We start from the raw sequence: 25,906 nt of genomic DNA on the forward strand, positions 1-25,906 counted from the left end.
CAGTCCTTTGTCAGCGGGTTATTTGGCAGAAGTCATTGTGTCATAGGAAAGATGGAGATGGAACCATCAGATCATTCCACTCAGGAGAAGGTCGGCCTGCTCAAACTCATTAGACTCGGATCAGCTCCCACTGATAGCCACCCACGTAAAGTCGCTGGAGTCATTAGTCTGTGCGAGGCAGAAAAGCTGCTTGATGTTGTTACTACGTACTCTGTGCTTGCTGTCTCTCCTCCTGCCCCAAAGTGCACACCATGAACTCAGGTCATCGTCGCTATAATTACAGAATAGACCTGGAGTTTGTCTGTATGTCTGCCTGCTGCTGATGTGTGTTTTTAAAAATACTCCACTTCGGACACTCAGTTTTCCTATAAACAAAATATAGTACTGAATTAGTTTAAGTCTTTAATCCATAAAAACGACATCTAACAACCTTCCCTTGTACCCTTAATTTCAAAACTCAGTGAATTACTTTCAGAAAGTTTAATATGGCCATGGCACTTTATACTCAATGGTTACGATAGTCTTTTTCACCATTGTACGTGAAAAACTTGCGATACATCGTGTATATTGGATATATCACCCAGACCTACCTGAAATATGATAAAAACGTCTCAGTTCAGAAAAGAACGCCAAGGGTTGCTCCTAGTGGGCTTCAGAAGTTAAGGTGACTTCTGTATGTAGGTGGCTTTTCTTGTAAACACAAAAATGGCTTCTTAACAATTACACTTAAACCAGTAGGCTGATCTTGAGATAAAGAGTTGAGAGCCAGCAACCTGAATAAATCATTTTGGGCTTTGGGAAATTGTGTTTATAACAAATGACTCATTTGTCAATCCAGTGAAGCAGTAATGAAAATATTTTAATTGCAGCCATAAATATCAAGGGCGCTCCTTACATACACTGTACAAGACATGCTTGAATAAGCTTAAACAATTAAATCTTTCAATATCACAAAGCATTTTAATACGTCACCTTTTTGTCCATGAACTTGAAAAGCAGAAAATTCTTCACTATGTTTTAAAGCCCAGATTAGTTGAAATTTTCAGGAAACATGATAAACCTGATGAACCCATTAAAAAAACAACAACCCCATAATAAACCTGATAAACAAAGCGTAACTTCTGTCCTCTTCCTGAAACCAAAACTTTGTCTGTACTGATTAAACCAGACTGTCACGTTTACCTTTGACACAATAGTTGCTGCAGTCCACCCACTAATTCAACATCCACCTCCAGCAGTTTGTATCATTTTAAATTTGCACAATGTGTCATAGTTTCCATTCCTGTGCTATTTATACTATCAGCATTTAAAAAAAAAAAAAATTTTTTTATGGTGATCGGTCGGGTCGAGCAGTAAGAGCAGAATTGAGCGTCGCCTTGCCCAGCCTCCTCACGAGTGACCCTGGACTTTTCCTGTAAATGATGAGGAAGTAATTAGATCTGTGTTTGAGTGGCATTTTAATTATTGATCACTGCACAAATAGGCATGTACAATTAAAAATAAAAATGTTCGAAATGGCATCATCGACGTCTGCTCACACCCACACACTTTCAGTGTTTACTTAAAAGTTCATGTGTTGCGTTTTGTATCACACCTACGATTAGAGTGAATTTTTTTGTATTTTAAATGTCACACTGCCCCGCTGTTTCGTTCACCTTTAACTCTTACAGCCTTTTGCACCGTTTACTGGAAATACAGTTTACCTACCTCTTAATTGTCCTTTGCAGCTGCTTCCCTTGTTGTTCTATGTAAAAAAATTAGCATCCACTTTGTGGATTTTCCTACGGCCACATCTTAAATGCCGTGGTTTCCTTTTTATATTTCTAAGCAGGCTTTAATATTTGCATCTAGAAAATGAAATGCTGATATTTTTGAAAGAACAAAGGAGAGGGGGCGTTCAGACACACCTATTAACTAATTAAATTCCAGTAACAATTTTGGCTTCCACTAATTATTAAAACAAGATCATTGTGATGAGACAAATGTGCTAATTTTTGCCCCTTCATAAACATTTTTGTCTCTTAATAAAACACCAGATTTACTCCCTGCCAGACTATAGCAGGGTTATTTTGTAAAATTAGAAAAAGAAATCCACTTAAATGTGCAAAATCTACAAAAACCTTTTTGATGGCTCGGGAGATTGAGATTGGCTTTATGTGTCTCTGTGTTTCTAATCTCTATTGCTAGTATCTATTCTAGAAACATAGGAAAAAAAGGTGTACATTATGTACTCTACACCATAATTTTTATTTTTCTTTCTTTCTAAAGAGGAAGCTCATTGAAACTTAATAAATGTTGTTTTTCTTTCTGCAAGTAGTTTTACTGCAAAGGAAGTAAAAATATTCTATTGTCCTCCCACGTGTGATTACTCCCAGTAACTTTGGTTTCTTGTGTTCATGTAAATGTGGTGAATGACATCTGGTCTCTCCTCCGCTGCTAGGTGACCCCTGCACTGTATCGTCGCAACTGGAACTGGAGGAAGCTCTGCGTCTCTATGAACTCAACAAAGACTCGGAGCTCATTATCCATGGTGAGCCTTTCTGCTTTTCACACAAGTCCTTTTTTTCTCTTTTTTTCGGCTACATCTACACTTTCAGCGCGTGTTCCTGTATGCTGCTGTTAGAAATATGTTAATTCAGACCAGTTCTGTAATAACTCTAAGAAAAGCCTGTTATTGTTGACTCTTTGCTTTCCCAGTGGTCTACTCACCTCCCTGTTGGGCTTTTTTATAACAAGCCAAACTGGCAGCATTACTGTTTGTTCCATTTCTGGTCATTAAGCTACAGTAGAACAGCCCTCAGGCCTGGATCGTGGCTGACAGCCAGTACCAACACAGACTGCCACAGTTTGACTTATTAGTAGTTAATGTCCTCCTTCATAATCAGGCTCTCCTGCTTTTACAGAGTGAAAAGCGTCAGTCCTTAATGTTGTTTTTAGTTTATAATTACAAGCACTTTAGGCACAAGACAACAGAATTAGAACAGAATTACCTTTTTTTATTGTGAGCCTGTGTTCACTGCAATAATAGATCCTAATATATTTAGATTTTTTTCTTGTCAGAATGAAAAACATTTCCTTGCTTTACTCACTTATCTGCAAGCAATATCATTTTTTTTTCCTTTTTAGCATTTCAGAGTTTTTAACGATTTAGATATAAAAACATCAAAATAGACCATGGGACGTGAAAGACACTGACAAAGTGATTTTGCACAATAAGTTACTGTGTAATATTCGTTTGCCAAAGATCTAGTACACACTATCCGGTCCATATCAAGTTATGTTGTCTTTGGATATGAATTCACAGAAACCTCCCACGTTTTTACAAAAAAGCCTTGCAAACATCTTCTGACAAGCAGCAGTGTTCATTATTTGTTAATTTTCAGTGTTGGAGTTTGAGATTCTTTCCTATTTTCGAGCTGGGTGGGGTGATCTTCGAAGAGCCAGCCACCCACCACATCGGCCGATGTGATCTATTTGCTGATAGATTGGCATTTGTAACAACCAGTAAAAGGAAAATTAAAGTAAAAGGTAAAAATGAGACAGAAGAAACGGCCGTCAACCATGTTATGAGTATTGATGTTGTGTAGTTTGCGATCTCCACCTTCCCTGTTGGAAACAACCAGCATGCAAGCAGAGTTGGGTGGAGCGTAAATGAGTAATCGATGACTTGTTGTGATAATAAAATAACATTAATTTTAAAGTGTATGATCCTATTTTCTATTTTAAGGACTTTTAAATAACAACACGTAACAAATGTTAGAAAAATCTGTTTAGTGCATCTCTGAGGAAAAAATCTATGTGTCTGCAATAAAAATCCCATATCAAACAGGCTGTAGTCATGGCTACAACACATTTCTATGAGAACTATTATTTTTTGCAGCACATAATAAAGAAAAAGAAATCATATAGTTTGTCCAGCAGAGCATGCCTGACTGCAGACAGTGTTTGACAGTAAAGTGATAATGTTAATTAAATTTACTAGTGCAACTGCAATGCTTAAAACCGACATAACAAAAAGTCAACCTAAACATCTGTCCGGTGGCTTGTAGTTTTCTTTCTTTCTTTCTTTCTTTTCTTTTTGCTTTTTATGCATCAGTAATCATGTACATTTCTGCTTATGTCTGATCACAGATGGCTAAATAATGCATACAACAAAAAGGCATCCAAACATATGTTTAATGTGCCGCTGAACTGTGAAACAGCATTACTTCTGCTGCTGACGACTGTTTATGGGCCCCGCAGCTAGTTTACCGTCTAAGCTTAATCTGTTTGACATAGACACAACCTCATGAGTCCAGGCTGAGGGGCGATGGTTGTATTAGAGATGGACCGATCCGATATTACGTATCGGTATCGGTCCGATACTGACCTAAATTACTGGATCGGATATCGGAGAAAAATAAAAAATGTAATCCGATCCATTAAATATCACGAAAGCACCTCGCAAAACTTGCAACACGCCGTAACTCGCCTCAGAACGTTAGCACGTCGAGCAGTATGCATCACGTGATAGAGCAGCTGTGGCATGCCGGACCTGTGGTGGTCTGGATAGCATGTGGAGCTTCGCTAGCAACCCGGCATTTCATCTCCGACAAAGTTATCCCCGAGAGAAGTAAAGCAAGTGTGTAAGTCCATCTCTGAATGTTTGTAAAGCATTCCCACGTTAAGCTTAACAAGCGACTGCCTCTCGCTCTCCGGCTGCTACTTCAATCGTGAAACTGCTTAAATGATCAGCTGATCGGCTTTTCTGTCGCGAGTCCGTCTCTTGTTTGTTTTTGGCCCACTTTGCACCAGAAAGAGGAAACCAGCGGCTGAACAACAGCAGCACGTTTAAGCTTGATAAGCTGTTGTTAGAATGTATTTAATATTACTTTCTACTCGAGGATCTTTTTCTACGTAGCTGACGCTGGTAACTGTGCAGGGGCGGATCTAGCAAAGTTTAGCCAGGGGGGCCGATAGGGCATGAACAGGGAAAAGGGGGCACAAAGACATACTTTTCTTTCTTATTCTCATTTAAAATGTCGAGCTTTTAATAAATAATTATCTGACACCCAAAGTTTTAATTTGATGTAAAATGAATAGAAGTCCATTACTGTATATAGTGACTATTAAGTCTAATATATACCCTAGTAAGCTATAGTACTTTTTACTTTGGGAAGGTACCATCTGTGCAGTCTGCAATTTTGTTGAAGAAAGATGTTGAATCTATTTAATATTTCTTGAAAAATAATTGATTTCTGTGCATTTTTTTTCCACACTGCATCAAATTAAGGTTGATTACGTCGATTAAGCATCATGAGGTGGCGCGTGAGGGGTGGTTCCCTATTTTTTATTTATTTATTTTTGTTGTTGCTGGGAGTTGGAACCCTATTAGTTAGGTTGCTTAATATTTACGCTAAGTACTCTTTAAAATACCAGAATAGGGAGGATGGTGTAGGTCTAAGTTTATTAGATTGATCAGTATTGCTGAACTATGAAATATTTTTTTTGTATACAGGTATAACAGAATAGCTTTAGTGTAGTTGTTGTTTTAAACTTGAGTATGAACTTATACAAAATGCAGCAAGATATTTAAAAAAACAGTTTTGTTGATTAAAAAACACTATATCGGATTCATATCGGTATCGGCAGATATCCAAATTTATGATATCGGTATCGGTATCGGACATAAAAAAGTGGTATCGTGCCATCTCTAGGTTGTATATGTGGGTAGATTTGATTGGCAGGCTGTGTGTGTTTCAGTATAAAACCTGGGGCTGTGGATAATGTAAAGATTTAATATAATCAGAGGTGGCAGGTCAAGAGTGCAGCAGATTCAAGTGTGATGACTGAAAGAGGATGAGTGAGACATGAAGGGGGATGTTTAGGAGAGGAACTGAGGGCTTCGTGAGGGGCCACCAGGTCTGCTTGTTAACGAGCTCTTTGGCTGTAGCCCACGCCTCGTCTCTGACTCACGCTGCCCCCAGTCTAACTCGAGCGGTCTCTGCTGTCGACTTTGATAAAAATGGTCTTTTCCCAGTTTGTGTAGTATCATACACAAATACACATCATACACACCTGAAAAGAAGTTTTCCTTTTGCTACAGGTTCACCGTGACAATGATAGAAATGTCTGACTTTAAGACTGTCTAAAGTTAGTCATCCTTTTTCTTTCCAGTGTTCCCCTGTGTACCAGAGAAACCTGGCATGCCTTGTCCGGGAGAAGACAGTGAGTTGAACCTTTTCTTTCTTTATTTTTACCTCATTTTTAGCAGCTGAACAATCCTGCATTTAACTTGTATTTCAAATCTATCACACACCAAGGAAACCTTAAAACGGCACAGTGGTGTAATGGAGACTGTTCAATGTCTGGGTCCAAGTAAGGACGCTTAACGAGTCTGTGCAGAGAAACAGAAGTTTGTAAAAGCATAGAAACGAAGTACAGTTGCAGAAAATAAATTATCATTTGAATATGATGTGTGCACAAATTGTCTCCTGAGGACAGGAAGTCATGTTTGAGTAACCTCGGTGTACAGTGAAAGGCCTGTAGGTTTATCCAAGTGAAAATACAGCACAACAGTTACATAACTGAAAATTAAAAGCAATACATGCGTGCAGGAGATGGGATGTCCTTACTGTATGAAGATACTTTCAGCCAAAGCAGAATGATCCCTGTGGTGGTTTGATTTAGATTTTATACCGGATGCCATAACCCTCCGATATATACAAGCTTGGGCTCAGCACAAGGAGAAAGCTTATGACCTCTAAGGCTGGGTTTGTGTCTCCTTCCAGTCTGCTTTGCATGTAAGGCAAATGGGTTAACTGCTACACCACAGAGCCACTCTGTTTTTCTATAATTTAGAAAAACATCCACCTCCATTACAAACAATGTGATTCAATGGCTGCCTATGAAGCTGTGAGACAGTGTCAGGCTCACACTACATGATATTTTTGTCTGTTACCATGGTCACTGTGTGAGATTAGGTGATTATACACTCATAAAATCCTTCCTTTTCATCACCAAGAGACATGACAGACTACACGTTCCTCTCATAGGTGTAGTCCTACCGCAGAACGTGCCATAATGAGCCTCTGCCACTTTTTTCCAGAGTGAAGAAGTGGAATAATCACACTGAATAATGTGGTTCAAATTCACTGAAGTTTATTTCATGCAGGAGAGCCAGTAAAGACACATTGATGGTTAAAAGTCATAAGAGATGCCAATTGATTCACAGCTTTGACTTGACATGCAAGAAATGAATTCAATGTTTTTACCTTTTTAAAAATCAAAGAGAGAGTATCGAACCACATTTATAAACTTTAACTCAAACAGTTTTAGCACTTTTCAACAAACAAGATTACACAGAAAATCCACAAAACGTTGCAGAAAGTGTTGTGATGGTGGTGTTTCAAATATGGTTGTGAATTTAGAAAGTTTACATTTTTGTCCGATCACACGTGTGAAGCTGGATGCTTTTTTTTCTCCCCTCCCTCCACAGAGTCGATATATCGCCGTGGAGCTCGACGCTGGAGAAAGCTTTACTATGCCAGCGGTCACGCCTTTCAGGCCAAACGCTTCAACAGGGTGAGACGTAATGAATTGTGTAGTTCTCTGCACTGCTATGCGTATTTTTAAGTGGTTTTTTTTGTTTTTGATCATCTAACGTGCTTTAATTCAACAGCAGTTCACCAGTAACAATCGAAATACATACTGTTTAGAGGAGCTTTCATGTGGTTGCTGGTAGGTAGCATAACAACAGCAGTGACTCCAGACATGCTTGCAAACGTATGGGACGGGTTGGACTATCATATGGACGTATGCCGAGTGTCCAGAGGGGGGCACATTGAGCACAACCATGTATTTTAAAATTACTGCAATCTTCAATGTAATTGTGTCATTCTTTTTGATACATCCTTTATTTCCCTTCTGTTTTGTACATTAGTGTCTAAATATTGCAGTGGCTTAATGGAAGTTTTAAACCTCAGTGATTTTAAAGTAGTAAGGGGGTTGATTCTAGACAAGCAGACTCGTTCATGTTTCAGAAGTCATTGTTGTCTCTGTGCCACTCTTTGGATTATTCTGTGTACTTGATTATGATAATGATTTTTGCTCCTCTCGCCCACCCGAGCAGCGAGCCCACTGCGCCATCTGTACAGACCGAATCTGGGGTCTGGGAAGACAAGGCTACAAATGCATCAACTGCAAGCTGCTGGTTCACAAGAAGTGCCATAAACTGGCGACAGTAGAGTGCGGCAGACCGATGATCCATGTGAGATCTGTTACCATCAATTAATCAAATACACACTGAATGTTTGTCTCTGTGCTGATTGTACTTTAATGATGGATGTTATTCTGTAGGATCCAATGATGCCCAGCACACAGCCGAGTCAGCTAGACCCACATGAACAACCAGGTAACACACACATTTAAATCATTTCAAGTTTTAAAGCACAGTTTTCTCTGTTAATTTACATAATATAGTCTGTGAAATTAGCCTCAGAGGCTCAGTTATGTAAGACGGCTCCACAGTGCGTTCGTGCGTTATCACTGATGACTGACGCCATCACCGCTGGGCATTGGGCAGGTTAAGTTGGGTTATGTTAGGTTGCGCCTGTTAGAGTAGCACTATCCACCCAACTCGGTTATGAGTGGAGATGCAATATGAAACTATAAATGTTATAATGTGATCATGTTAATTTAATGCATCAATGGTAGGGCTCTGCAATTAACCGAAATTTAATTTCGGCTCCAGCTGCGACTTGCAGTAATTTTGAAAATAAGACTGCTGAGATAAAACAATTTTTCTTTAGATTTTTATTTATTTATTTATTTATTTTTTAAAGCAGTACCACCCCCAACCACCCGAACACACACATGCACGAACATGCACCCACGCACAGGCTGTATTAGCTCAGGTAGAGACTAGGTTTGAAGCACACTACCAAACAGTAAATGCCTGTTGTTTCAGAATTTGAGGTATGTGATAAATAATCTTAACACTCACTAGATTTAAAGTAATTATTATTTTTACCACAGTTCAGTGGTCCCGTAAGAGCACCCTGTATTCCAGTGGGTGCAGCAACACACCCTAAGACAGCACTTGTACTCCACCAGAAGCACTGCAGGGCATTTCAGAAGCATCCCAAAAATGTCTTTCCGCTCTGCGTCATGAAAGATGTACACAGAGTCAGTTTTGGATTAAGCCTGTGTGCAAATTAGCACGAGGGGAAGTCAGTTTGGTTTTGTTTTTAAAATAAAAGACCTCATGCAGACTAAGACCTGATTTAGAGTTCTGTGTAGTCTTTGTTGAGCCTACGATGTAGCCTTAGTAAGTGACCGGCGTCGTCGGCATTTACACATACTGGTGTATTGCATGTTATTTATCGTGTGGGTGTGTCCCCAGTGTTTTATATGTGGTGCTAGCCAAATAAAATACTAGGGCTTTCCCTGGATCCCCACTCTTTGTGGTAGTCAGGTTTTTCCGGGGGCAAATGCATTCATTTAATTCTTTGTACATTCTCTTACATCAATCCTGATAGTTTCAGCAGTCTTCCTCTAGGAATTTGCTGAGTTTTGTGAGTCTTTATATTGATGCCATGGTTATTCTTTATACTAGGGTGATGATTTTTTTTTTCTTTCATTGATAAATTTAAAAACTGCGGTGAAATGAACAGGAGAAATCAACAATGCGGAGCAGGTCAGTCACAATAGTTGCGGGCTAAGTTGACCCAACGTTACAGAAGGTTAATTTTAATCTTAATTTCCCACTGAAGCATAAATCAAACACGCCACAGACTCGCACCATGTGTAATCCCGGGGATTAGGAACAAAATGTGGAACTGATTTTGAGTGCCCATTATTTTATTGCCAGTGTTTAGATAACACCAAACTCAGCAAGGAGCTTGAAAACCTGGACTACACGTTGATCAGCTGATTTTGGGAGCTTACCAGCAGCTCCAGATTTAGGTGCAGTCGAGTGGTTGAGAACTTTGAAAGAGGTTAGGATCATTGTTTGCTGTTAGAGGGGCACCTAAAGCTCAGTTTGCCATTATTGAAGTGCAGATGTCCTTGCTTTACTGATATTGTGGCTTGATTAACATTAAAATAATTTATAAGGTGTAAAGGCATACTTTCCTACTTATGTATTCACAAAATGGTCTGGTTTTGTTGTATTGCTAAACAAGGGTCAATACAAACTGGCTGTTTTCTTTTCGAACCAAGGAGAGAGAAATTACTCTGGTGCTGCAGAGCTGTGAACAAAGCGTGTGACTGTCTCTCACCTATTTTCTCTCATCTCTCCCATTTTCCTTTTTCCTCTCCTGCCTCCCCCTCGCCTTCTGTCTGTCTGTCACTCTGTCTGTCACTTCCCCCCCCCCCCCTCTCTTTTGCAGGCCCTCAGAATAAAGACTCCAGAGAAAGCTTGACTTACGATGGAGAAGAAAAAGAGGTGAGAGAGAAATCTTTTCAAACGCTCTTGATACGTGACTCATAATCTGTCAAACCTGTCATGCTGACTAGATGGATATATGTATATTTAGAAATTGGTGCTGTTTGGGTGAGAGGGAGAAAGATCATCTGTAATTGGAAGCAGGTTTTCATCTGTGAGGATTTGGGTGATCCTTCTTTCACCTGCTGTGCATGCTGGATGCAGAGAGCGTGGAGACGTAGGCACCCGTGTAGTGGTGTTGGTATTGATTTCCTTTGGTAGAGCTAATAAAGTAACCTTTTATCACAGCTCTTAACACCAGAGGCTGATTAATGGCCAGGGATGCAGTTTGGAGGTTGGTAGGGAGGATTGTTGGATGAGGCAGGAGAGCTGGAAATGGATAAAGACTGAATTGAGTTGGACGCCGATAGACTGAGATAACATCATTCGGCCTGCCCTCTTTTATCTTCAGCTCCATGTGTGACTCTGGGGATGGGGTTGTCACGTGAAGGGATGTTAGATAGATAGGTAGTCGAAACGGTTCACTACAGGATAGATTACAAGAGAGCAGAGAAGGCGGGCGAGGAAACGGTGAAGGTGGGAGTCATGTTTACAGAGAAGGAGGACTATAATACAGCCAGGGCCTGATCTAATGGTAGCAGCATGATGGTATTAAATCGAGACAAGAAAGTCATTACTAAGATTTATTGCCTAAAAGTGGTGCTGGGAGCTTTTTTAATATCATTTACAAAATCACCCAAAGGAAATCACACTTGTGCTCAAACCAACTCATCAGCTCTGTCAATAGTTCAGTGGAAAAAAATTATCTTGAGAAAGTCAGAGCCAAAACGATGCGTGATTAATCGGCTCAGAGTTGAATTCATTATGTTTTTGCTACGATAGTATTTTGTGCTTGGCCCCATCACTGGGGTTCCTTACCTTTTTATTTTTTACATTGCACCTCGTAGGCACGGAGTAGCAGAGACACAGGGAAATCGACTTCCAGTCTGGGCCTGGCCGACTTTGACCTGCTGCGGGTGATCGGCAGAGGTAGCTACGCCAAGGTGCTGCTGGTACAGCTGAAAAAGACTGAGCGCATCTATGCCATGAAGGTCGTCAAGAAGGAGCTGGTCAACGATGACGAGGTAAATCAGAAGAGGTGTAAAGACTGCTGATGCCTGACATGCTTACCAGACATAAAATCACCTTTAATAAAGGAAAAGAAAGAAATCAAAGAAATCTGGATGAAATCTGATGAAATTTTTGTACTTGTGTATCAAGGGCGATCTATTATATTCTTTTTAAGATCCATATTTTTATTCTTTGGAGTCGCTAGAATAGCTTTGTATGATTCAGTTCAAAATATTTGGTTTATGCTATACGAGACTCCCTCAGATCATCCTTTGTCTCAAATTAACAGAACTGTACCGTAAATATGAGAAAAGGTGGGCAGAGTAAAATGGAGATGGCCCGTCAGAATCTAGTAATAGATCCATGTCCTGATCTAGACCGCAATCCACCTGTTGGTGAACTAGGATTTAGAGCATCTGAAGCCTGAGCTTTTGGCTCACACGATCTACTTACACATACGGTGAGCATGAGTTCATAATAAAGGCTTCTTAAAGTGTGTAGTTTCCACCAAAATGGGTGATTTTTGTTGTCCTACGCAGTGGTTTGAAACACATTTTTACACAACATCATGGAAAATGATTATTTGAACCAGTGTTTTTGCTCCTTTCTGTGTAGGCGTATGTAAAGAGGAGGCAGTAAGGCCGTTTTAACAGCTGCCGCTAATGATCTTTTGTTTTAGTTGCTCATTATTTTTTGTCTTTGGTTAACTGTTTACACAGTAAAATGTTTGAAAAACAAGAAATTGACAGCAAAGTTTCTTAATTTACTAAAGTGGGACCTTCAGTTTGTTTGTTTTGACTGTTCAGAAGTCCAAGATCCAGAGTGTTTCAGTTTTTAATGCTCACATGGAAGGCTTTTCAAGCACAAAGTGGCTTTTTGTTCTTAATGGCCTTGAATGCCAGTAATTATCGAAATAGGTGCAATTATTTTTAGTCAAAACATCATTAATAGTTGACTAATCACTTGAGATTTTAATGTTCTCTTACTGACTCTTTAATAGATAATCAACTGACTCGATATTTTACTGTTTTTGATTTATTCAGACCAGCAAACTCCAGAGGTCTAAAGCTGTATATCTGCGAGGATGGTGCCACTGTCACTAAAGTCCATACAGTGTGACAAGACGCCAGGACTCGCTCTGTGAGGTTAATTAATAATTAAGCAATCAGTCTCCTGTCAGTCTAATTAATATGACTAGAACAATCAATGGGAGCTGTTATTGCTAACACGCTGATTGGTGTCATGTGATCCAGCATCGCTCTTATGTATCCCTTAATACTCAGAGTTAGAAAGACTGGCGGCTTTGAAGAGATCTGTCAGCCTAAGAACGTGCAGATAAACCATCACGTCATGGAAAATTGATCTCCGTGAACACATGTAGCAGCACAGCCGGTGGCAGCGGGAGTAGTTAGCCTTGATTAGGCGCACTTAGCGTGATTGACAGATTGACAAGTGCTTCTTGATCAATGGCAAAGTGTTGTGCCGTCCCTGCCCTGTCAGCGTGAGCAGCATCCGTGTCCAGACATATTATCATCCAGCTACCGATAGAGGCCAGCCCCCGCTTCTACTGGCTCAGCCGTTTTCCCCCACCGCTGTCCACCTTACACACAAGTAACTCTCAGGCTTTGTAGGATGGTCGATGGAGCCCTGTCCTTATTCAGCTTTTAGTTAGCTCAAGGGCACTATGTCACAAACATCCCTTGATTGACATTTGGGTGTTTCTTTGTGTGTTTTTGTTCCAGGACATCGACTGGGTTCAAACAGAAAAGCATGTCTTCGAGCAGGCCTCTAATCATCCCTTCCTGGTCGGCCTTCACTCCTGTTTCCAGACAGAAAGCAGGTGAGCTTTGCTATTGCATGAGTCGTGATTATTATTATTATTATTATTATTATTATTATTATTATTATTATTAATTTATTTATTTCACTAGGCTTTGGAAAAATCCTCTGTATATAAGAGCTACACCAATTTACAGGTCTAAGGAGGGACTGCTGCCTGAATCAGGTTATTCTGGTCATTTATTCAGATTTTTAAGTTACAGTTTTTCTTTCTTCTGATTATCAAACAAAATGATTGAGAAAGCAGTCAGTGGGATATAAATCCAGAGCATACCATACCTTAAATTTTACCGTCCCAAATGAAATGAATCTAAAGACCCAGATTTCTTGCTACAGTTACATATTTCTAAATTTTCTAAATAAAGCTTCACAAATGCATTGCATGGCTTCTCGCAGAATTGCACTGTGCTTGTGGCAGTATTGGAGTCAGGGTGCAAAAAGAGGGACACCACACTTTCTTAAATACATTAATAAATATCATTAAATATCCCCATAAGAGTTGGACAATCAGCTGTCTTTCAACTGAGTTCCTCATCACCACGACAAACATGGTGAACCAGCCGTAATGGACGGCTGCAGGTTCTAGTTTTCTGCAGGACTTCTGTCACCAGCAGCATTACACCACGATGGCGTTAGAATTTCTGAAGATTAGGCTTTTTGGGGATTGGTATGAACATAACCTGATCAATTTAGGGATGCACAAGAGGGAAGGGCTGGGGCTACCTGGTTGGCTGAAGGGGATTGTTCACTAGTAAATAATTTGCACCCTTGTTAATACACCTGGACAACACCCACCCTAGAAAAGTAAAGTTACAGTCAGTGAGTAACTATGTTGGAGTAAATACATAAATGCATCCCTGTGCCTGCATACGTTTCCTCCTGCAGCCCAAAGACAAGCATGTTAGGTGAACTGGTGATTCTACAGTGGCTGCAGGATGTGAGCTAGCTCAAAGTGCTGTGTGAATGAGTGATTGGTCCTGGGGTTCAAGACTTGGCTTGTCTTCTACAAGTATAAAGTTGGTGGTTCCTACTAGAGATGGCACGATACCACTTTTTTATGTCCGATACCGATACCATAAATTTGGATATCTGCCTATACCGATATGAATCCATTATAGTGTTTTGTTTTAATCAATAAAACTGTTTTTTTAATATCTTGCTGCATTTTGTATAAGTTCATACTCAAGTTTTAAAAAAACAAAAACACTAAAGCTATTCTGTTATACCTGTATGTAAAAAATACACTGCACCCAAAATATTCCATAATTCAGCAATACTGATCAATCTAAAAAACTTAAACCTACTCCATCCTCCTTATTTTGGTATTTTAAAAAGTACTTAGCGTAAATACTAAGCAACCTAACTAATAGGGTTCCAACTCCCAGCAACAAAAAAAAAAAAAAAAGGAAACCACCCCTCACGCTCCACCTTATGATGCTTAATCGATGTAATCAACCTTAATTTGATGCAATGTGGAAAAAAATGCACAGAAATCAATTATTTTTCAAGAAATATTAAATGGATTCAACATCTTTCTTCAACAGAATTGCAGACTGCACAGATGGTGCCTTCCCAAAGGAAAAAGTACTATAGCTTACTAGGGTATATATATTAGACTTAATAGTTACTATATACAGTAATGGACTTCTATTCATTTTACATCAAATTAAAACTTTGGGTGCAAGATTCAGATAATTATTTATTAAAAGCTCGACATTTTAAATGAGAATAAGAAAGAAAAGTATTTCTTTGTGCCCCCCTTTTCCCTGTTAATGCCCTATCAGCCCCCCTGGCTAAACTTTGCTAGATCCGCCCCTGCACAGTTACCAGCTGTCAGCTACGTAGAAAACGATCGTGGTGTACAAAGTAATATTAAATAAATTCTAACAACAGCTTATCAAGCTTAAACGTGCTGCTGTTGTTTATCCGCTGGTTTCCTCTTTCTGGTGCAAAGTGGGCGATAAACAAACAAGAGAGACGGAGTCGCGACAGAAAAGCCGATCAGCTGATCATTAAGCAGTTTCATGATTGAAGTAGCAGCAGGGGAGAGAGAGAATAAGAGGCAGTCGCTCCATATATCGGTTGTTAAGCTTAATGCTGGAATGCTTTACAAACATTCAGAGATGAACTTACACACTTGCTTTACTTCTCTCTGGGATAACTTTCTCGGAGATGAAATGCCGGGTTGGTAGCGAGGCTACAAATGCTGAACCAGACCACCGACAGGTCTCGCACGCCACAGCCGCTCTATCACGTGATGCATACTGCTCCGACTGCTAAGGTTATGAGCCGAGTTATGCCATGTGCTTTCATGATATTTAATGGATCGGATTACATTTTTATTTCTCTCCGATATCCGATCCAGTAATTTAGGCCAGTATCGGACCGATACGATACGTAATATCGGATCGGTCCATCTCTAGTTCCTGCCCACTCGAAAGCATCTTTAGGCAAGGTACCAAACCCCAGATGAGGTCATCAAAACACCATTGTACAACAACACAGTTAAATATGCCGCTCCTGTGGTTGAGGTATTATTACCGTATTTTCACGACCATAAGGTGCACTGTGCTAAAAGGCGCAGTCTCAGTTATGTGTGCCCTTACTGTATTTAACACACACATAAGGCGCACTGGACCATAGGGCGCATACAAGTACCGTATGCGTATTTAAAAATAAAGCGGGAGCAAACCTGAATTCGGTACCTTACTCACATTTCTATTGCCGGTAATCGTCATCATCAACAACACACAAGCATACAAGTGTGCATATTTAAAAATAAAGCAGGAGCAAAACTGAGTTTGGTACTCACATTTTTATCATCAATCAAACCCATCGAAGTCCTCATCCTCTGTGTCTGAATTGAACAGCTGCGCTAAATCTCCATCAAACATGCCAGGTTCACTGTCTTCACCGTCAGAGTCACTTTCCGTGCTGTGCGGCTCCTCGGAAACGATGCCGGCTTTTGCGAAAGCTCGAACAACAGTGCCAGCAGACATGTTAGCCCAAGCATCTACAATCCATTGGCAAATTGTGGCGTAACTCGCCCGGCGCTGCCTTCCACTCTTAGTGAAACTGTGGTCTCCACCGGTCATCCATCGCTCCCAGGCCGCTCGCAGCCTTACTTTGAACGGGCGGTTCACACCGATGTCCAGCGGTTGGAGTTCCTTTGTCAGGCCTCCCGGAATGACAGCGAGCTCACAGTTCATTTGCTTCACAAGTTTTTTCACATCGGCTGTGAGATGGGCACGCATAGTCACAGATCAACAGCGATGGTGATGCGTGGAAAAAACCACCTGGTCTCCTTACATACACCTCCCTCAGCCAGTCTTTCATGATTTCCTCATCCATCCAGCCCTTTTCATTTGCCTTAATGATGATTTCTGCTGGAAACTTCTCTTTAGGCAAAGTCTTTCGCTTAAAAATCACCATAGGCGGCAGTTTCTGTCCATTAGCATGGCAGCCAAGCACAACAGTAAAAGAAGACTTTTCATACCCCGTTGTGCGTATCGCTACCGTGCTGGTCCCCTTCTTCTCCACAGTGTGACTCACCGGGATGTCAAAAGTGAGCGGGACCTCGTCCATGTTTGTGATGTGGCTGGGCTGGATGTTTTTGTCGCCAATGTGTTTGCTGCAGTAGGAGCGGAAGATGGCCAGCTTATAATCCGCTGGAAGTTGCTGCGCTACCGTAGTCCTGGTCCGGATGGAAAAATGGCACCGTTTCATAAAACGAAAGCACCAAGACGGACCTCCTTGGAAATGTTCAATGTTCATCTCTTCAGCTAGTGAAACTGCTTTTAGCCGAATGGTGACCGTCGAAACGCTTCTCCCGCTCGCTCTTTGCTCGATGATCCACCGCTCGAGTCTTTCCTCCAACTCGGGCCACCTCGCCTTATGTCCGCGGAAACTCAGCTGCGTTTTCTTGACCTGCCGGAGCTTGTTTTCCAGCTTCCTCCATTTGCGAACCATCGATTCGTTAATCTTAAATTCTCTCGCCGCTGCTCGATTTCCATGTTCCTCCGCGTAGCTGATGGCCTTCAGTTTAAACTGTGCTTCGTAAGCGTGTCTCTTTGCCATTTTCAGGGTTGTTAAAACAACGATGTCCTGCATAATGCACATACCTGTTCTTTTATACAGGTATGTGCGATTGTCCCGGTATATACGATCAACGCCCACACTTCACCCTTTAACGTTCTCATGGTGTTCTCTACTACGTCCTCCTTACAACACATAGGGCGCACCGCGCTATAGGGCGCGCCGCACTTTTTGAAGAAAATCTAAGACTTTTAAGTGCGCCTTATGGTCGTGAAAATACGGTACTTCTATGTAAACAAAACACTTGTTTTTAGGTCATTAAAGCGTGTTCATGGTTAAGGTTATAGGAAAATCCCTGTCGCGGTAAAACATGTTTTGTGACAGTAAACGTAACTAAAATGACAAAGTTTGGTTTTAGAAGCTAACACATAAACAGTCCCTTGTGTTTCATTATACTTTAATCCCAAAGCAGCGAAGAGAGCACAAAGAACACAAGCAACACAAAATTATTAAGTGCATTTTTATTAGGTCATGTGTAAGGCCTGGGTTAGACTTCTGCAGGGAATCTATGTGGGACCTACAGTTTCGGCATGAGTGGCAAACGTCATTGCCGACATTTACGTTTGTGCTCCTCTGTTCTGTGTTAAATAGCTTGTGGTCGTGTCCTGGTGTTATATGTGCGGTTACACCCACGATGTAAACAAATAAAATGCTGGGACTTTTTCCCTTCTGGGTCGCCGCTCTTTGTTGTGGACAGATTTTGTCACTCGAGTTTTTTTTCAGTTCTTTGTAGATTCCCCTTTGATTCCCTTACATTCCAGTAGTTTCATCTGTCTCCCACCAGGAATTTGCTGACATTTGTGAGCCTTTATATCAATGCTATAATTATTACTCCTTATATTGAGGTGTCGATCAATATTCACTCACTGATAAATTAAAAAACAGCGGCGAAAAAGGTATCGCGGGTCGGGTTACGGTGTAGTTATGAAATGTTGGTGGATGTATATGTTTGAAGTATAAATCAGTCAGGCTGCTAAGTTATAGTAAAATCAGTTAATTTTGGTCATTGTTGGAATCTCTTATTCACTAACTTCAAATTTAAATACAGGGTTATATGGTAGGGATTTTGGCCCTACCATATAACCCAACTGTCTGGTGGTGCAGGTAGGAGCTAAAAGAGCCTCAGGCAGCAGCAGACTCATGGGAGACTCGTGCAAACCTGCAGGTGGACTGTGAGGCCCTGAATTTTGACTGTCATCAATATTTCTCAAGTTCCTCTGAGAGAGCGCCTTGAGGCAACTTTTGTTGTGATTTGGCGCTATATAAATAAAATTTAATTGAATTGAGAGGCAGATTTAATAGGTCTTAGTGATCGAAGGCTTGCTCTCCGTCATAACATTTTGAGCTGAACTGAAGAGCAAGTTTGAGATTTGAGTGAGGGGCAAAAGTACGCAGCTGTAAAGGAGAGATGTGTTCTTTTTTTGTGCACGAGAACTTCATAAAAGCAAGAAAAGTAATCGCTTAGTGGAAAAATGTTTTGTTATGTTTTTATCGCCTTTGGAAGTAAAAATTTAATTGAAGCTGTAGTAAATATCCACCCCAGGCTGACTGTGTTACATGCAAGTTTTATACAGTGAGTGTAATAAAATCAGTAAAGCACATTAGCAGGAAAAAAAAAAATGAGAGCGCTCATCCAGCCACCCTGACAGATGTCTTATGGATGATTGAAAGATGACTAATTCTGTATTTAAGAGAAATTAACTTCTGTTTCTTTCTGCAGACTCTTCTTTGTTATTGAATATGTGAATGGTGGAGATCTCATGTTCCACATGCAGAGGCAAAGGAAACTCCCAGAAGAACATGCCAGGTACAGTCTGGCCGTTTGCTTCACGTGTGATTAAAGGGACAGATGCGTTTTTAATTTCTTTATGCAGCTGGAGCTGAATTTAAAAACACAGTAATTTCCCTCTTTGGGTTTCAGATTCTACTCAGCAGAAATCAGTCTGGCGCTCAACTACCTCCACGAGCGGGGAATCATCTACAGAGACCTGAAACTGGACAATGTGCTGCTGGATTCTGAGGGTCACATCAAGCTTACAGACTACGGCATGTGCAAGGTGTGGTTTACGGATTAATGTGGTTTGTAATGATACCGCAGTGCACTTTGGATAAAAGCACCTGTACAGCTGCAGACGTGTCGGTTTACAGCCCTCTGAGATGATCTCACAGCTGATGATCTTTCTTTCTTTTTTTTTCTTCTTTCAGGAGGGCTTGAGACCTGGCGATACGACGAGCACTTTCTGCGGTACCCCCAATTACATCGCCCCCGAAATACTCAGAGGAGAGGATTACGGTGAGGATTACGACATGGAAGCACTTACCAGAAATGCTATCTAATTCTGCAGTTAGAAAGTGTGTGAGGCAAAACTGGGTTTATCTGCACTAACACACTCAAGCTACATTATATATAAACAATTCAACAACTGTAGACAAACGTAGGAACACATTTTCTTTGGATACATATTAGTTTTTTTAATTTAGGATATATGTAATTTATTTAAATGGTGCCCGACATACAGCAGTGATCTTAGTGCACAAAGGAAAACTGTCACCACTGTCGCCAATACCCCACAATACACAAGCCAGGTATCTTACACTGTCACCATAAACCAGGGCTACTAGTGGGTAGTGATTGGTAGAAGAGTTTTTTGCAACCCCTGGGTTATTTATTTCTTGGTTTAAAAAAAACAAACAAAACAAAAACACCTAGCTGAAATTTGTGTATGGTTCTGCATTGCAATATAAGCGTGTGCAACCGTCTTTAAATGTTTTCCAACAGTTATTGAAGCTGTTATTATTTAAATCAGCTCTATTTTCAGCAAATGTAATGATAAAGTGCATTAAAAGTTTCCTAACTACACCCTGAAAACAAGTTTTAAAAAGCTGTTTTCTCCTGGAAGTTGCTCTTTTAGCACCATCTTTGCTGTTGGGGATTTCTCAACTAATCTAATCTGGGTAATTCAGGACTCCTCTAATGTCTCTAATGGTGAGGCACACCTATTTGCAGGATGGGCTTAATGTGAGAGGGGGAAAATAGGAGTGAGAGATGTTCTGTTACTCGTGTAGTCCTCTAACTTTCTTTCTGAGGTGTCATTTTAACCCCTCAAATGTAGCAGAAATCACATTCTGCCGTGCCGTTAGCTTGTCCACATGGGGATTTTTGGTCAAAGTTATGGTTTATATAGCATCCACACCCCTTGATGAAAAGTAAAGACCCAGTTGGGTGACATTTAATGTCTAAAAACGGTAGTTTTTAAAGTTAAATAGCGTGCTTGTCTGTTTCTCTAAATCTGCTGACCTCTGCCTGTGTATGTCTTACTTGCCTAGCAGCCATTTCTGTCTTCATTCAGCAGCTATTCAGTTAATGCTACATTAATTCAGTTAATTTGCGCGGTTTAATTATAAAGTTGAGAGACAGCCCAAAAAGAAATGCAGTAAAATGTAAAAATGTGCAGATACATTTGGGGGGGGGGAAAGAGGCATTTGTAATATTCATTGAATCACAAAGAAGCAGATTGAGGAAAAAATTAAGTTGTAAAACAATTTTGTGAAGAAAAAGTTTGAGATTTTGAAATGCTGATTAAACTTCAGTAGTACTAACAGTTGCTAACACAATGGGTTTGTTTGATAACATTAACTCCATTCTTTAACACTGGTTCATCTACAAAAGGCATTTTGTAGAGGCAGCCGTGCACTAACAGAAGTAGCTCGACTTGAACGGACAGCTTTATTCTCACATTTCGTCTTTATTCTTGAAATTTTTACTTTATTCTCAACATTTGGACATAATGATGAATTAATCATAAATAAATACTGCTCCATCTAAACTCATATAAAGAGTCCAAATTGTGTGAAGCTGGCAACTTAAAGCATCTCGTAGTTCAGATGTACTTTCAGCTTCTCGGTGAAATATCAGTTTCTACATCCTCAGTGCTGCGTGTTCGACTATCCACACACGCAATGCTGTAAAAATAGAAAAGCCTCCTTGGTCACCAAATGTGGTGTCATGGCAACAAATTTTACAGTTAAAAGAAAAAGTTTTTGATTGTTTTTCCCTCCTTTATTTAAAAAAAAAAACAACAACACATATGAGCACAGCAGCTGTTTTTAGACACAGTAGGAACAGCACACGTGTGAATAATGAAATTAATGACGGCTGGGTTTGATTTTAGCTGCTCGCTCAGCTGTCGCGCTGCCGAGGCTGCTTACAACACCTGCGCTCTTCATACTGTGATGGCTGTAGTGGGAAAGTTGTTTTGTTTTTTGTTTTTTAAATGGGCCAAACGGCAAATTGTGTGGACATCAGAGTCACAGCAGGGGCATGTGTGATCCAGTGTAGGTCCACCATTGTTCTGAATGTGATCCCTTATCATTCAAACTGTTAACCCGATCAATGAGATGATTATACTTCACTGACTCCACGATGATCACACCTGCTTGTCTTTGTGTACAGAAAAACAAATGTCAGGCCCTTTTTGGGGTTTTTGGTTGTTACTTATGAAAGAAATCAGCAAAAAACAAATTCACTGGGTAAATGCATCAGTTGTTTGTTTGAGTAGAGGAAGTCATGTCAGATCTGACCTTTTTTTTTTTTTTTTTTTTTTTTTTTTTGGGTCTTTATTTTTAGTCTTTACACAGAAAACTGCGTTCCAGGGTTTTCTTTCCTTATTTTAATAATAATTTACATACATTAAATTATTTTTAAGTTAAAAAAAAACTTAATGAAGTCAAAGACTGCATATAAAAGATGGACTTTTATATAAGGGGCGACTCGTGTGGCTGCAGAAACAAGTCAGATTGTATATATGATCTTCACATATTTTTATCCAGAACATGAGAGGAGGGTGTAGTTTAGGGAAGGTCTACCTTGTCCCTCAGTTTTTTGGTCTTCCCCTCATTTATCATGTCCGGTTTCAAAACATCAAGATGGCGATAGCCAAAGGAATCAGTTTGAGGATGCCACAATGGCATCTAAAATGTTCTGTTTTCTCTTTCATGTCTGCCTTACTTGTTTTACAACTTTCACATCATTACGGCTTCTTTTCTGTCGTTGTTTTGACAGAAATTTTGAATTCACAGAAATTTACCCTGAGTAGATTTTAAATTTTAAGTTGTTTTTCAGCTCTGTCTGTTTTCTTAACATTAGGGAGATATGGATATTTAATGTGATTGGAGGATTTCCTCCTTGTAAAGAAGAAACTGGAAGTTGTTTTTTCTGTAGCCACTTCCATTTTCGATCCAGTTTCTGGTTGGCAACATATCAGGATTACTTAAGCTTTGTTATATCCCATATGTTGTGCTGCTCGCCTCACATTCATATTGTGAAAATGTATGCAGTTTACATTAAAAACATCCTTATATCTCCATGTTTGCCCTTCTCCTTTCATGCTTATGTCATCAAGTCTTGTCCTGTTTTAAATCACATAGTAACACTACAGTCTTCTGAAATCTGTGATGTGGAGCAAAACCAGATGTTTGAAAGTGCTGTTACAAGTGAAGTGACAGCTAAGATTTGGTGAAATGATGCAGCTGTTCAGTTCCAATGCACATGTGCCAAATTCAAGGCCCGCGGGCCACATGTCTCTTAATTTTTAAATACATTTGGCTCGCTCCGTTTTCTCAGCTGAGGATGAGGTTGAGCATCTTATTAGCACTATTAGCATTATTTTCTTGACTAAGTATTATAAAGACTACAGTACTTGTTTCTAGACTAGCTTAGAGCTTTATGTGGACCAAACTGTAGGTGAGAAGGTGGTGTGAGACATACAAATGAATTTACTGGAAATGCATCTGTCCTTCATTTTCTTTCAGAGTTAAACTGATTGTGACATTCCTGCCCTAATGGCCTAAAAAAGAAAGAGAGAGAGAGAAGTAGGCAATCTGAATAATGTTCTTGTTGTCGAAGGTGTGATAATATACAGAAACCCCCACTTTTAAAGTGAAGGTGGTTGCTATAGTAACCCTGACATGCTGGTGTACTTTGAAGTTTTGTAAGTGGCAATTAAAAGTTCCTCCTGCAGTTGTCGGTCATTTGTGGTGTTTTGGCGTTTCAAAGCGTCAGAGCTGTAACGTACGATATGTGTGTGTGCGTTTGTGTGTGTGTCCCAGGGTTCAGCGTGGACTGGTGGGCACTAGGCGTGCTCATGTTCGAGATGATGGCGGGCCGGTCGCCCTTCGACATCGTCGGCAGCTCCGACAACCCTGACCAGAACACAGAAGACTACCTCTTCCAAGGTAACAGCGTGCTTCTGCGGTTCGTAAAAAAACTGCTGAGTTCATGCAACACCTTCATGTCGACACCTTTCTATTGGCTTCTCTCAATACCAGGAACATGCCATCTGTTACAGAGAGAAGTGTGAAACCATGTGTTCCCCCCCCACCCCCCCCACCCCCACCCCATTATTTTAGTATAAATAGGGTTTTATATTGTGTTTGTTTCTTATAATTAACAGTGAGGTGGGTTAACAAAAAGCTTCATATCTTGGGCTGCTGCGAGCATACCCAGCAGGATTGAACTCATAACAGCAGCAGTGTTGGCACCATCTCATCCTCTCCTCTTCTTGTCCACCCCTTGACCCCTTTTCTGTCACCTCCTGCAGTAATATTGGAAAAACAGATCAGAATCCCACGCTCGTTGTCAGTCAAAGCTGCCAGCGTCCTCAAAGGGTTCCTCAACAAGGTAAGAGAGGGTCTGACAGGCCTGTAGCAGTGCCACCTCTTACTGGCATTTTTTTTTTTTTTTTTTTTTTTTTTTTTTTTTTGGGAAATGTATCCACTTTCCTTCCCAATTCTTTCTTCTCACTTTCTCCACCTTTCTTCTCGGGTATTGGACTTGTTATCTTTCCCTTCCACCATAGTCTCCCACCGTCTCTCACCCTCTTCTCGCTCTCACTCCCACAGGATCCCAAGGAGCGCCTGGGCTGCCACCCTCAGACGGGCTTTGCCGACATCATGGGCCACCCGTTTTTCCGAAACGTCGACTGGGAGCTCGTGAGTGATTCAATTTCATCCTCTGCTTTTCTCAGTCAGTTCTTTCAAATGAAGGAAATCAGCATTGGTGCATGTTGGATAGGTCAAAATAAATCCATACAATCGATTGCGGGGGAAAAGGGGGAGAAAAACAAGAGCTGCCGCGAGACCGCAGAAGGTCAAATCTGAGTGCGCAGGGTCGCCGTCTCCTGCGCTCTTTCTCCTGCCCTGCAGGTATAGACGCTCTGTCAATACTGAGGTTATTAGCTGTGGGGTGAGACTTGTTTCTTTGTGAAGAGCAGGCAGCTGGAAACAGACAGGCCAGGCAGAAGACTGACAGCAGCAGATACGATTACTCACTCTCTCACACACACACACACACACACACACACACACACACACACACACAGGAAGTTTAAAGACTGAGAGGAAACGAGAGGGGACGGATCACACGGGGCCGATATGTCGATCTCTGCATGTCCGGATTGTCGAGCAGTGATTCATGTTGACGAAGAAGCCATTAACACTCTAATTTCAGCGCCGCTGTTTACAAATCGTTTCATTCACAAATTTCGGCATGATTACTGGAACCTCAGAGAAGCTCGTAGGTTGGCTCAGATATCGCTGATGCTTTCTCTGAAGCTGCGGTTTGCACTCGTTGCCACTAATACTGAAAACCACATGCTTGACTGGATTCTTGCTATGACTGGTATTTGTGTCTGTGTATAATCCTTATTTATAGTTTATGCCTGAAAACCAGTATGAGTGTGAATACAAATGTAGAACGCAGTGCAGGAAATGAAGATGTGGACCTGTATTTACAGATGTTAGTCACTTGTTTGGTATCTCGAAATGACTTGTAGAAAAAAAAATACCGGTGAAATTTAAACTAGGGCTAAAAATACTTCGTTATTTCTGTTGCTTCCTGTTATCAGTTTCAGCGATGAGTAAATTATCACCCAGGAGTCTTTTTAGGTTCCTGTTTTGACCCTTAGAACCATGAAATGAGTGTCAGATGAGACTCACGGCCTCATGTTGATATTAGCTTCAACCTTACATATGAGCGCATGAACGAATGAATAATGTATGTATTGTTAATGTATCCAACTGAAGGACTGATGAGCTGATGGGGCCCGAACTGTGCTCATGGATGAGCTACAGCAGGGGTCGGCAACCTTTCTGATGATGAGTGCCATCTAAAATTTCCTCAGAAGTCAATGTGCCAATGTTATGCAATCATAACGCCCTATATTAACAGTTACACATTATATCGAACCACTTTATAGAATTATATTTGTTTGCAGATGTTTGCAGCTATCAGCAAATACTTATCAGCTATTTTGAAACAAAAAAAGACACTTTTTATCCATAACAAGAACTCCATAACAGCAAATGAACTGTACAACAGAAAATCCAAATGCTATTTATGGTCTTCCCATAACAATAATAAGAAAAATAAACTGAGCC

At 40.5% G+C, this 25,906-nt stretch overlaps 1 protein-coding gene across 1 annotated transcript in view; it reads left to right on the forward strand.

The window, feature by feature from the left end:
* Positions 1-25,906, forward strand: part of prkci (protein kinase C, iota) — a 55,526-nt gene that overhangs the window by 23,793 nt on the left and 5,827 nt on the right. The window contains exons 3-16 of the mRNA XM_085376945.1: positions 2,441-2,530; positions 6,157-6,207; positions 7,478-7,563; positions 8,111-8,248; positions 8,338-8,392; positions 10,371-10,426; positions 11,374-11,550; positions 13,279-13,376; positions 19,191-19,277; positions 19,392-19,527; positions 19,676-19,763; positions 23,579-23,704; positions 24,070-24,149; positions 24,371-24,460. Of these exons, the coding sequence (XP_085233071.1) occupies positions 2,441-2,530; positions 6,157-6,207; positions 7,478-7,563; positions 8,111-8,248; positions 8,338-8,392; positions 10,371-10,426; positions 11,374-11,550; positions 13,279-13,376; positions 19,191-19,277; positions 19,392-19,527; positions 19,676-19,763; positions 23,579-23,704; positions 24,070-24,149; positions 24,371-24,460 (1,358 nt within the window). The remainder of the gene's footprint in view (positions 1-2,440; positions 2,531-6,156; positions 6,208-7,477; positions 7,564-8,110; positions 8,249-8,337; positions 8,393-10,370; positions 10,427-11,373; positions 11,551-13,278; positions 13,377-19,190; positions 19,278-19,391; positions 19,528-19,675; positions 19,764-23,578; positions 23,705-24,069; positions 24,150-24,370; positions 24,461-25,906) is intronic.

This window comes from Diplotaxodon limnothrissa, linkage group LG18, assembly GCF_057381915.1.
Source record: "Diplotaxodon limnothrissa isolate DT_005_m linkage group LG18, D_limnothrissa_male_GT1.1, whole genome shotgun sequence".
Classification (NCBI taxonomy): domain Eukaryota; kingdom Metazoa; phylum Chordata; class Actinopteri; order Cichliformes; family Cichlidae; genus Diplotaxodon; species Diplotaxodon limnothrissa.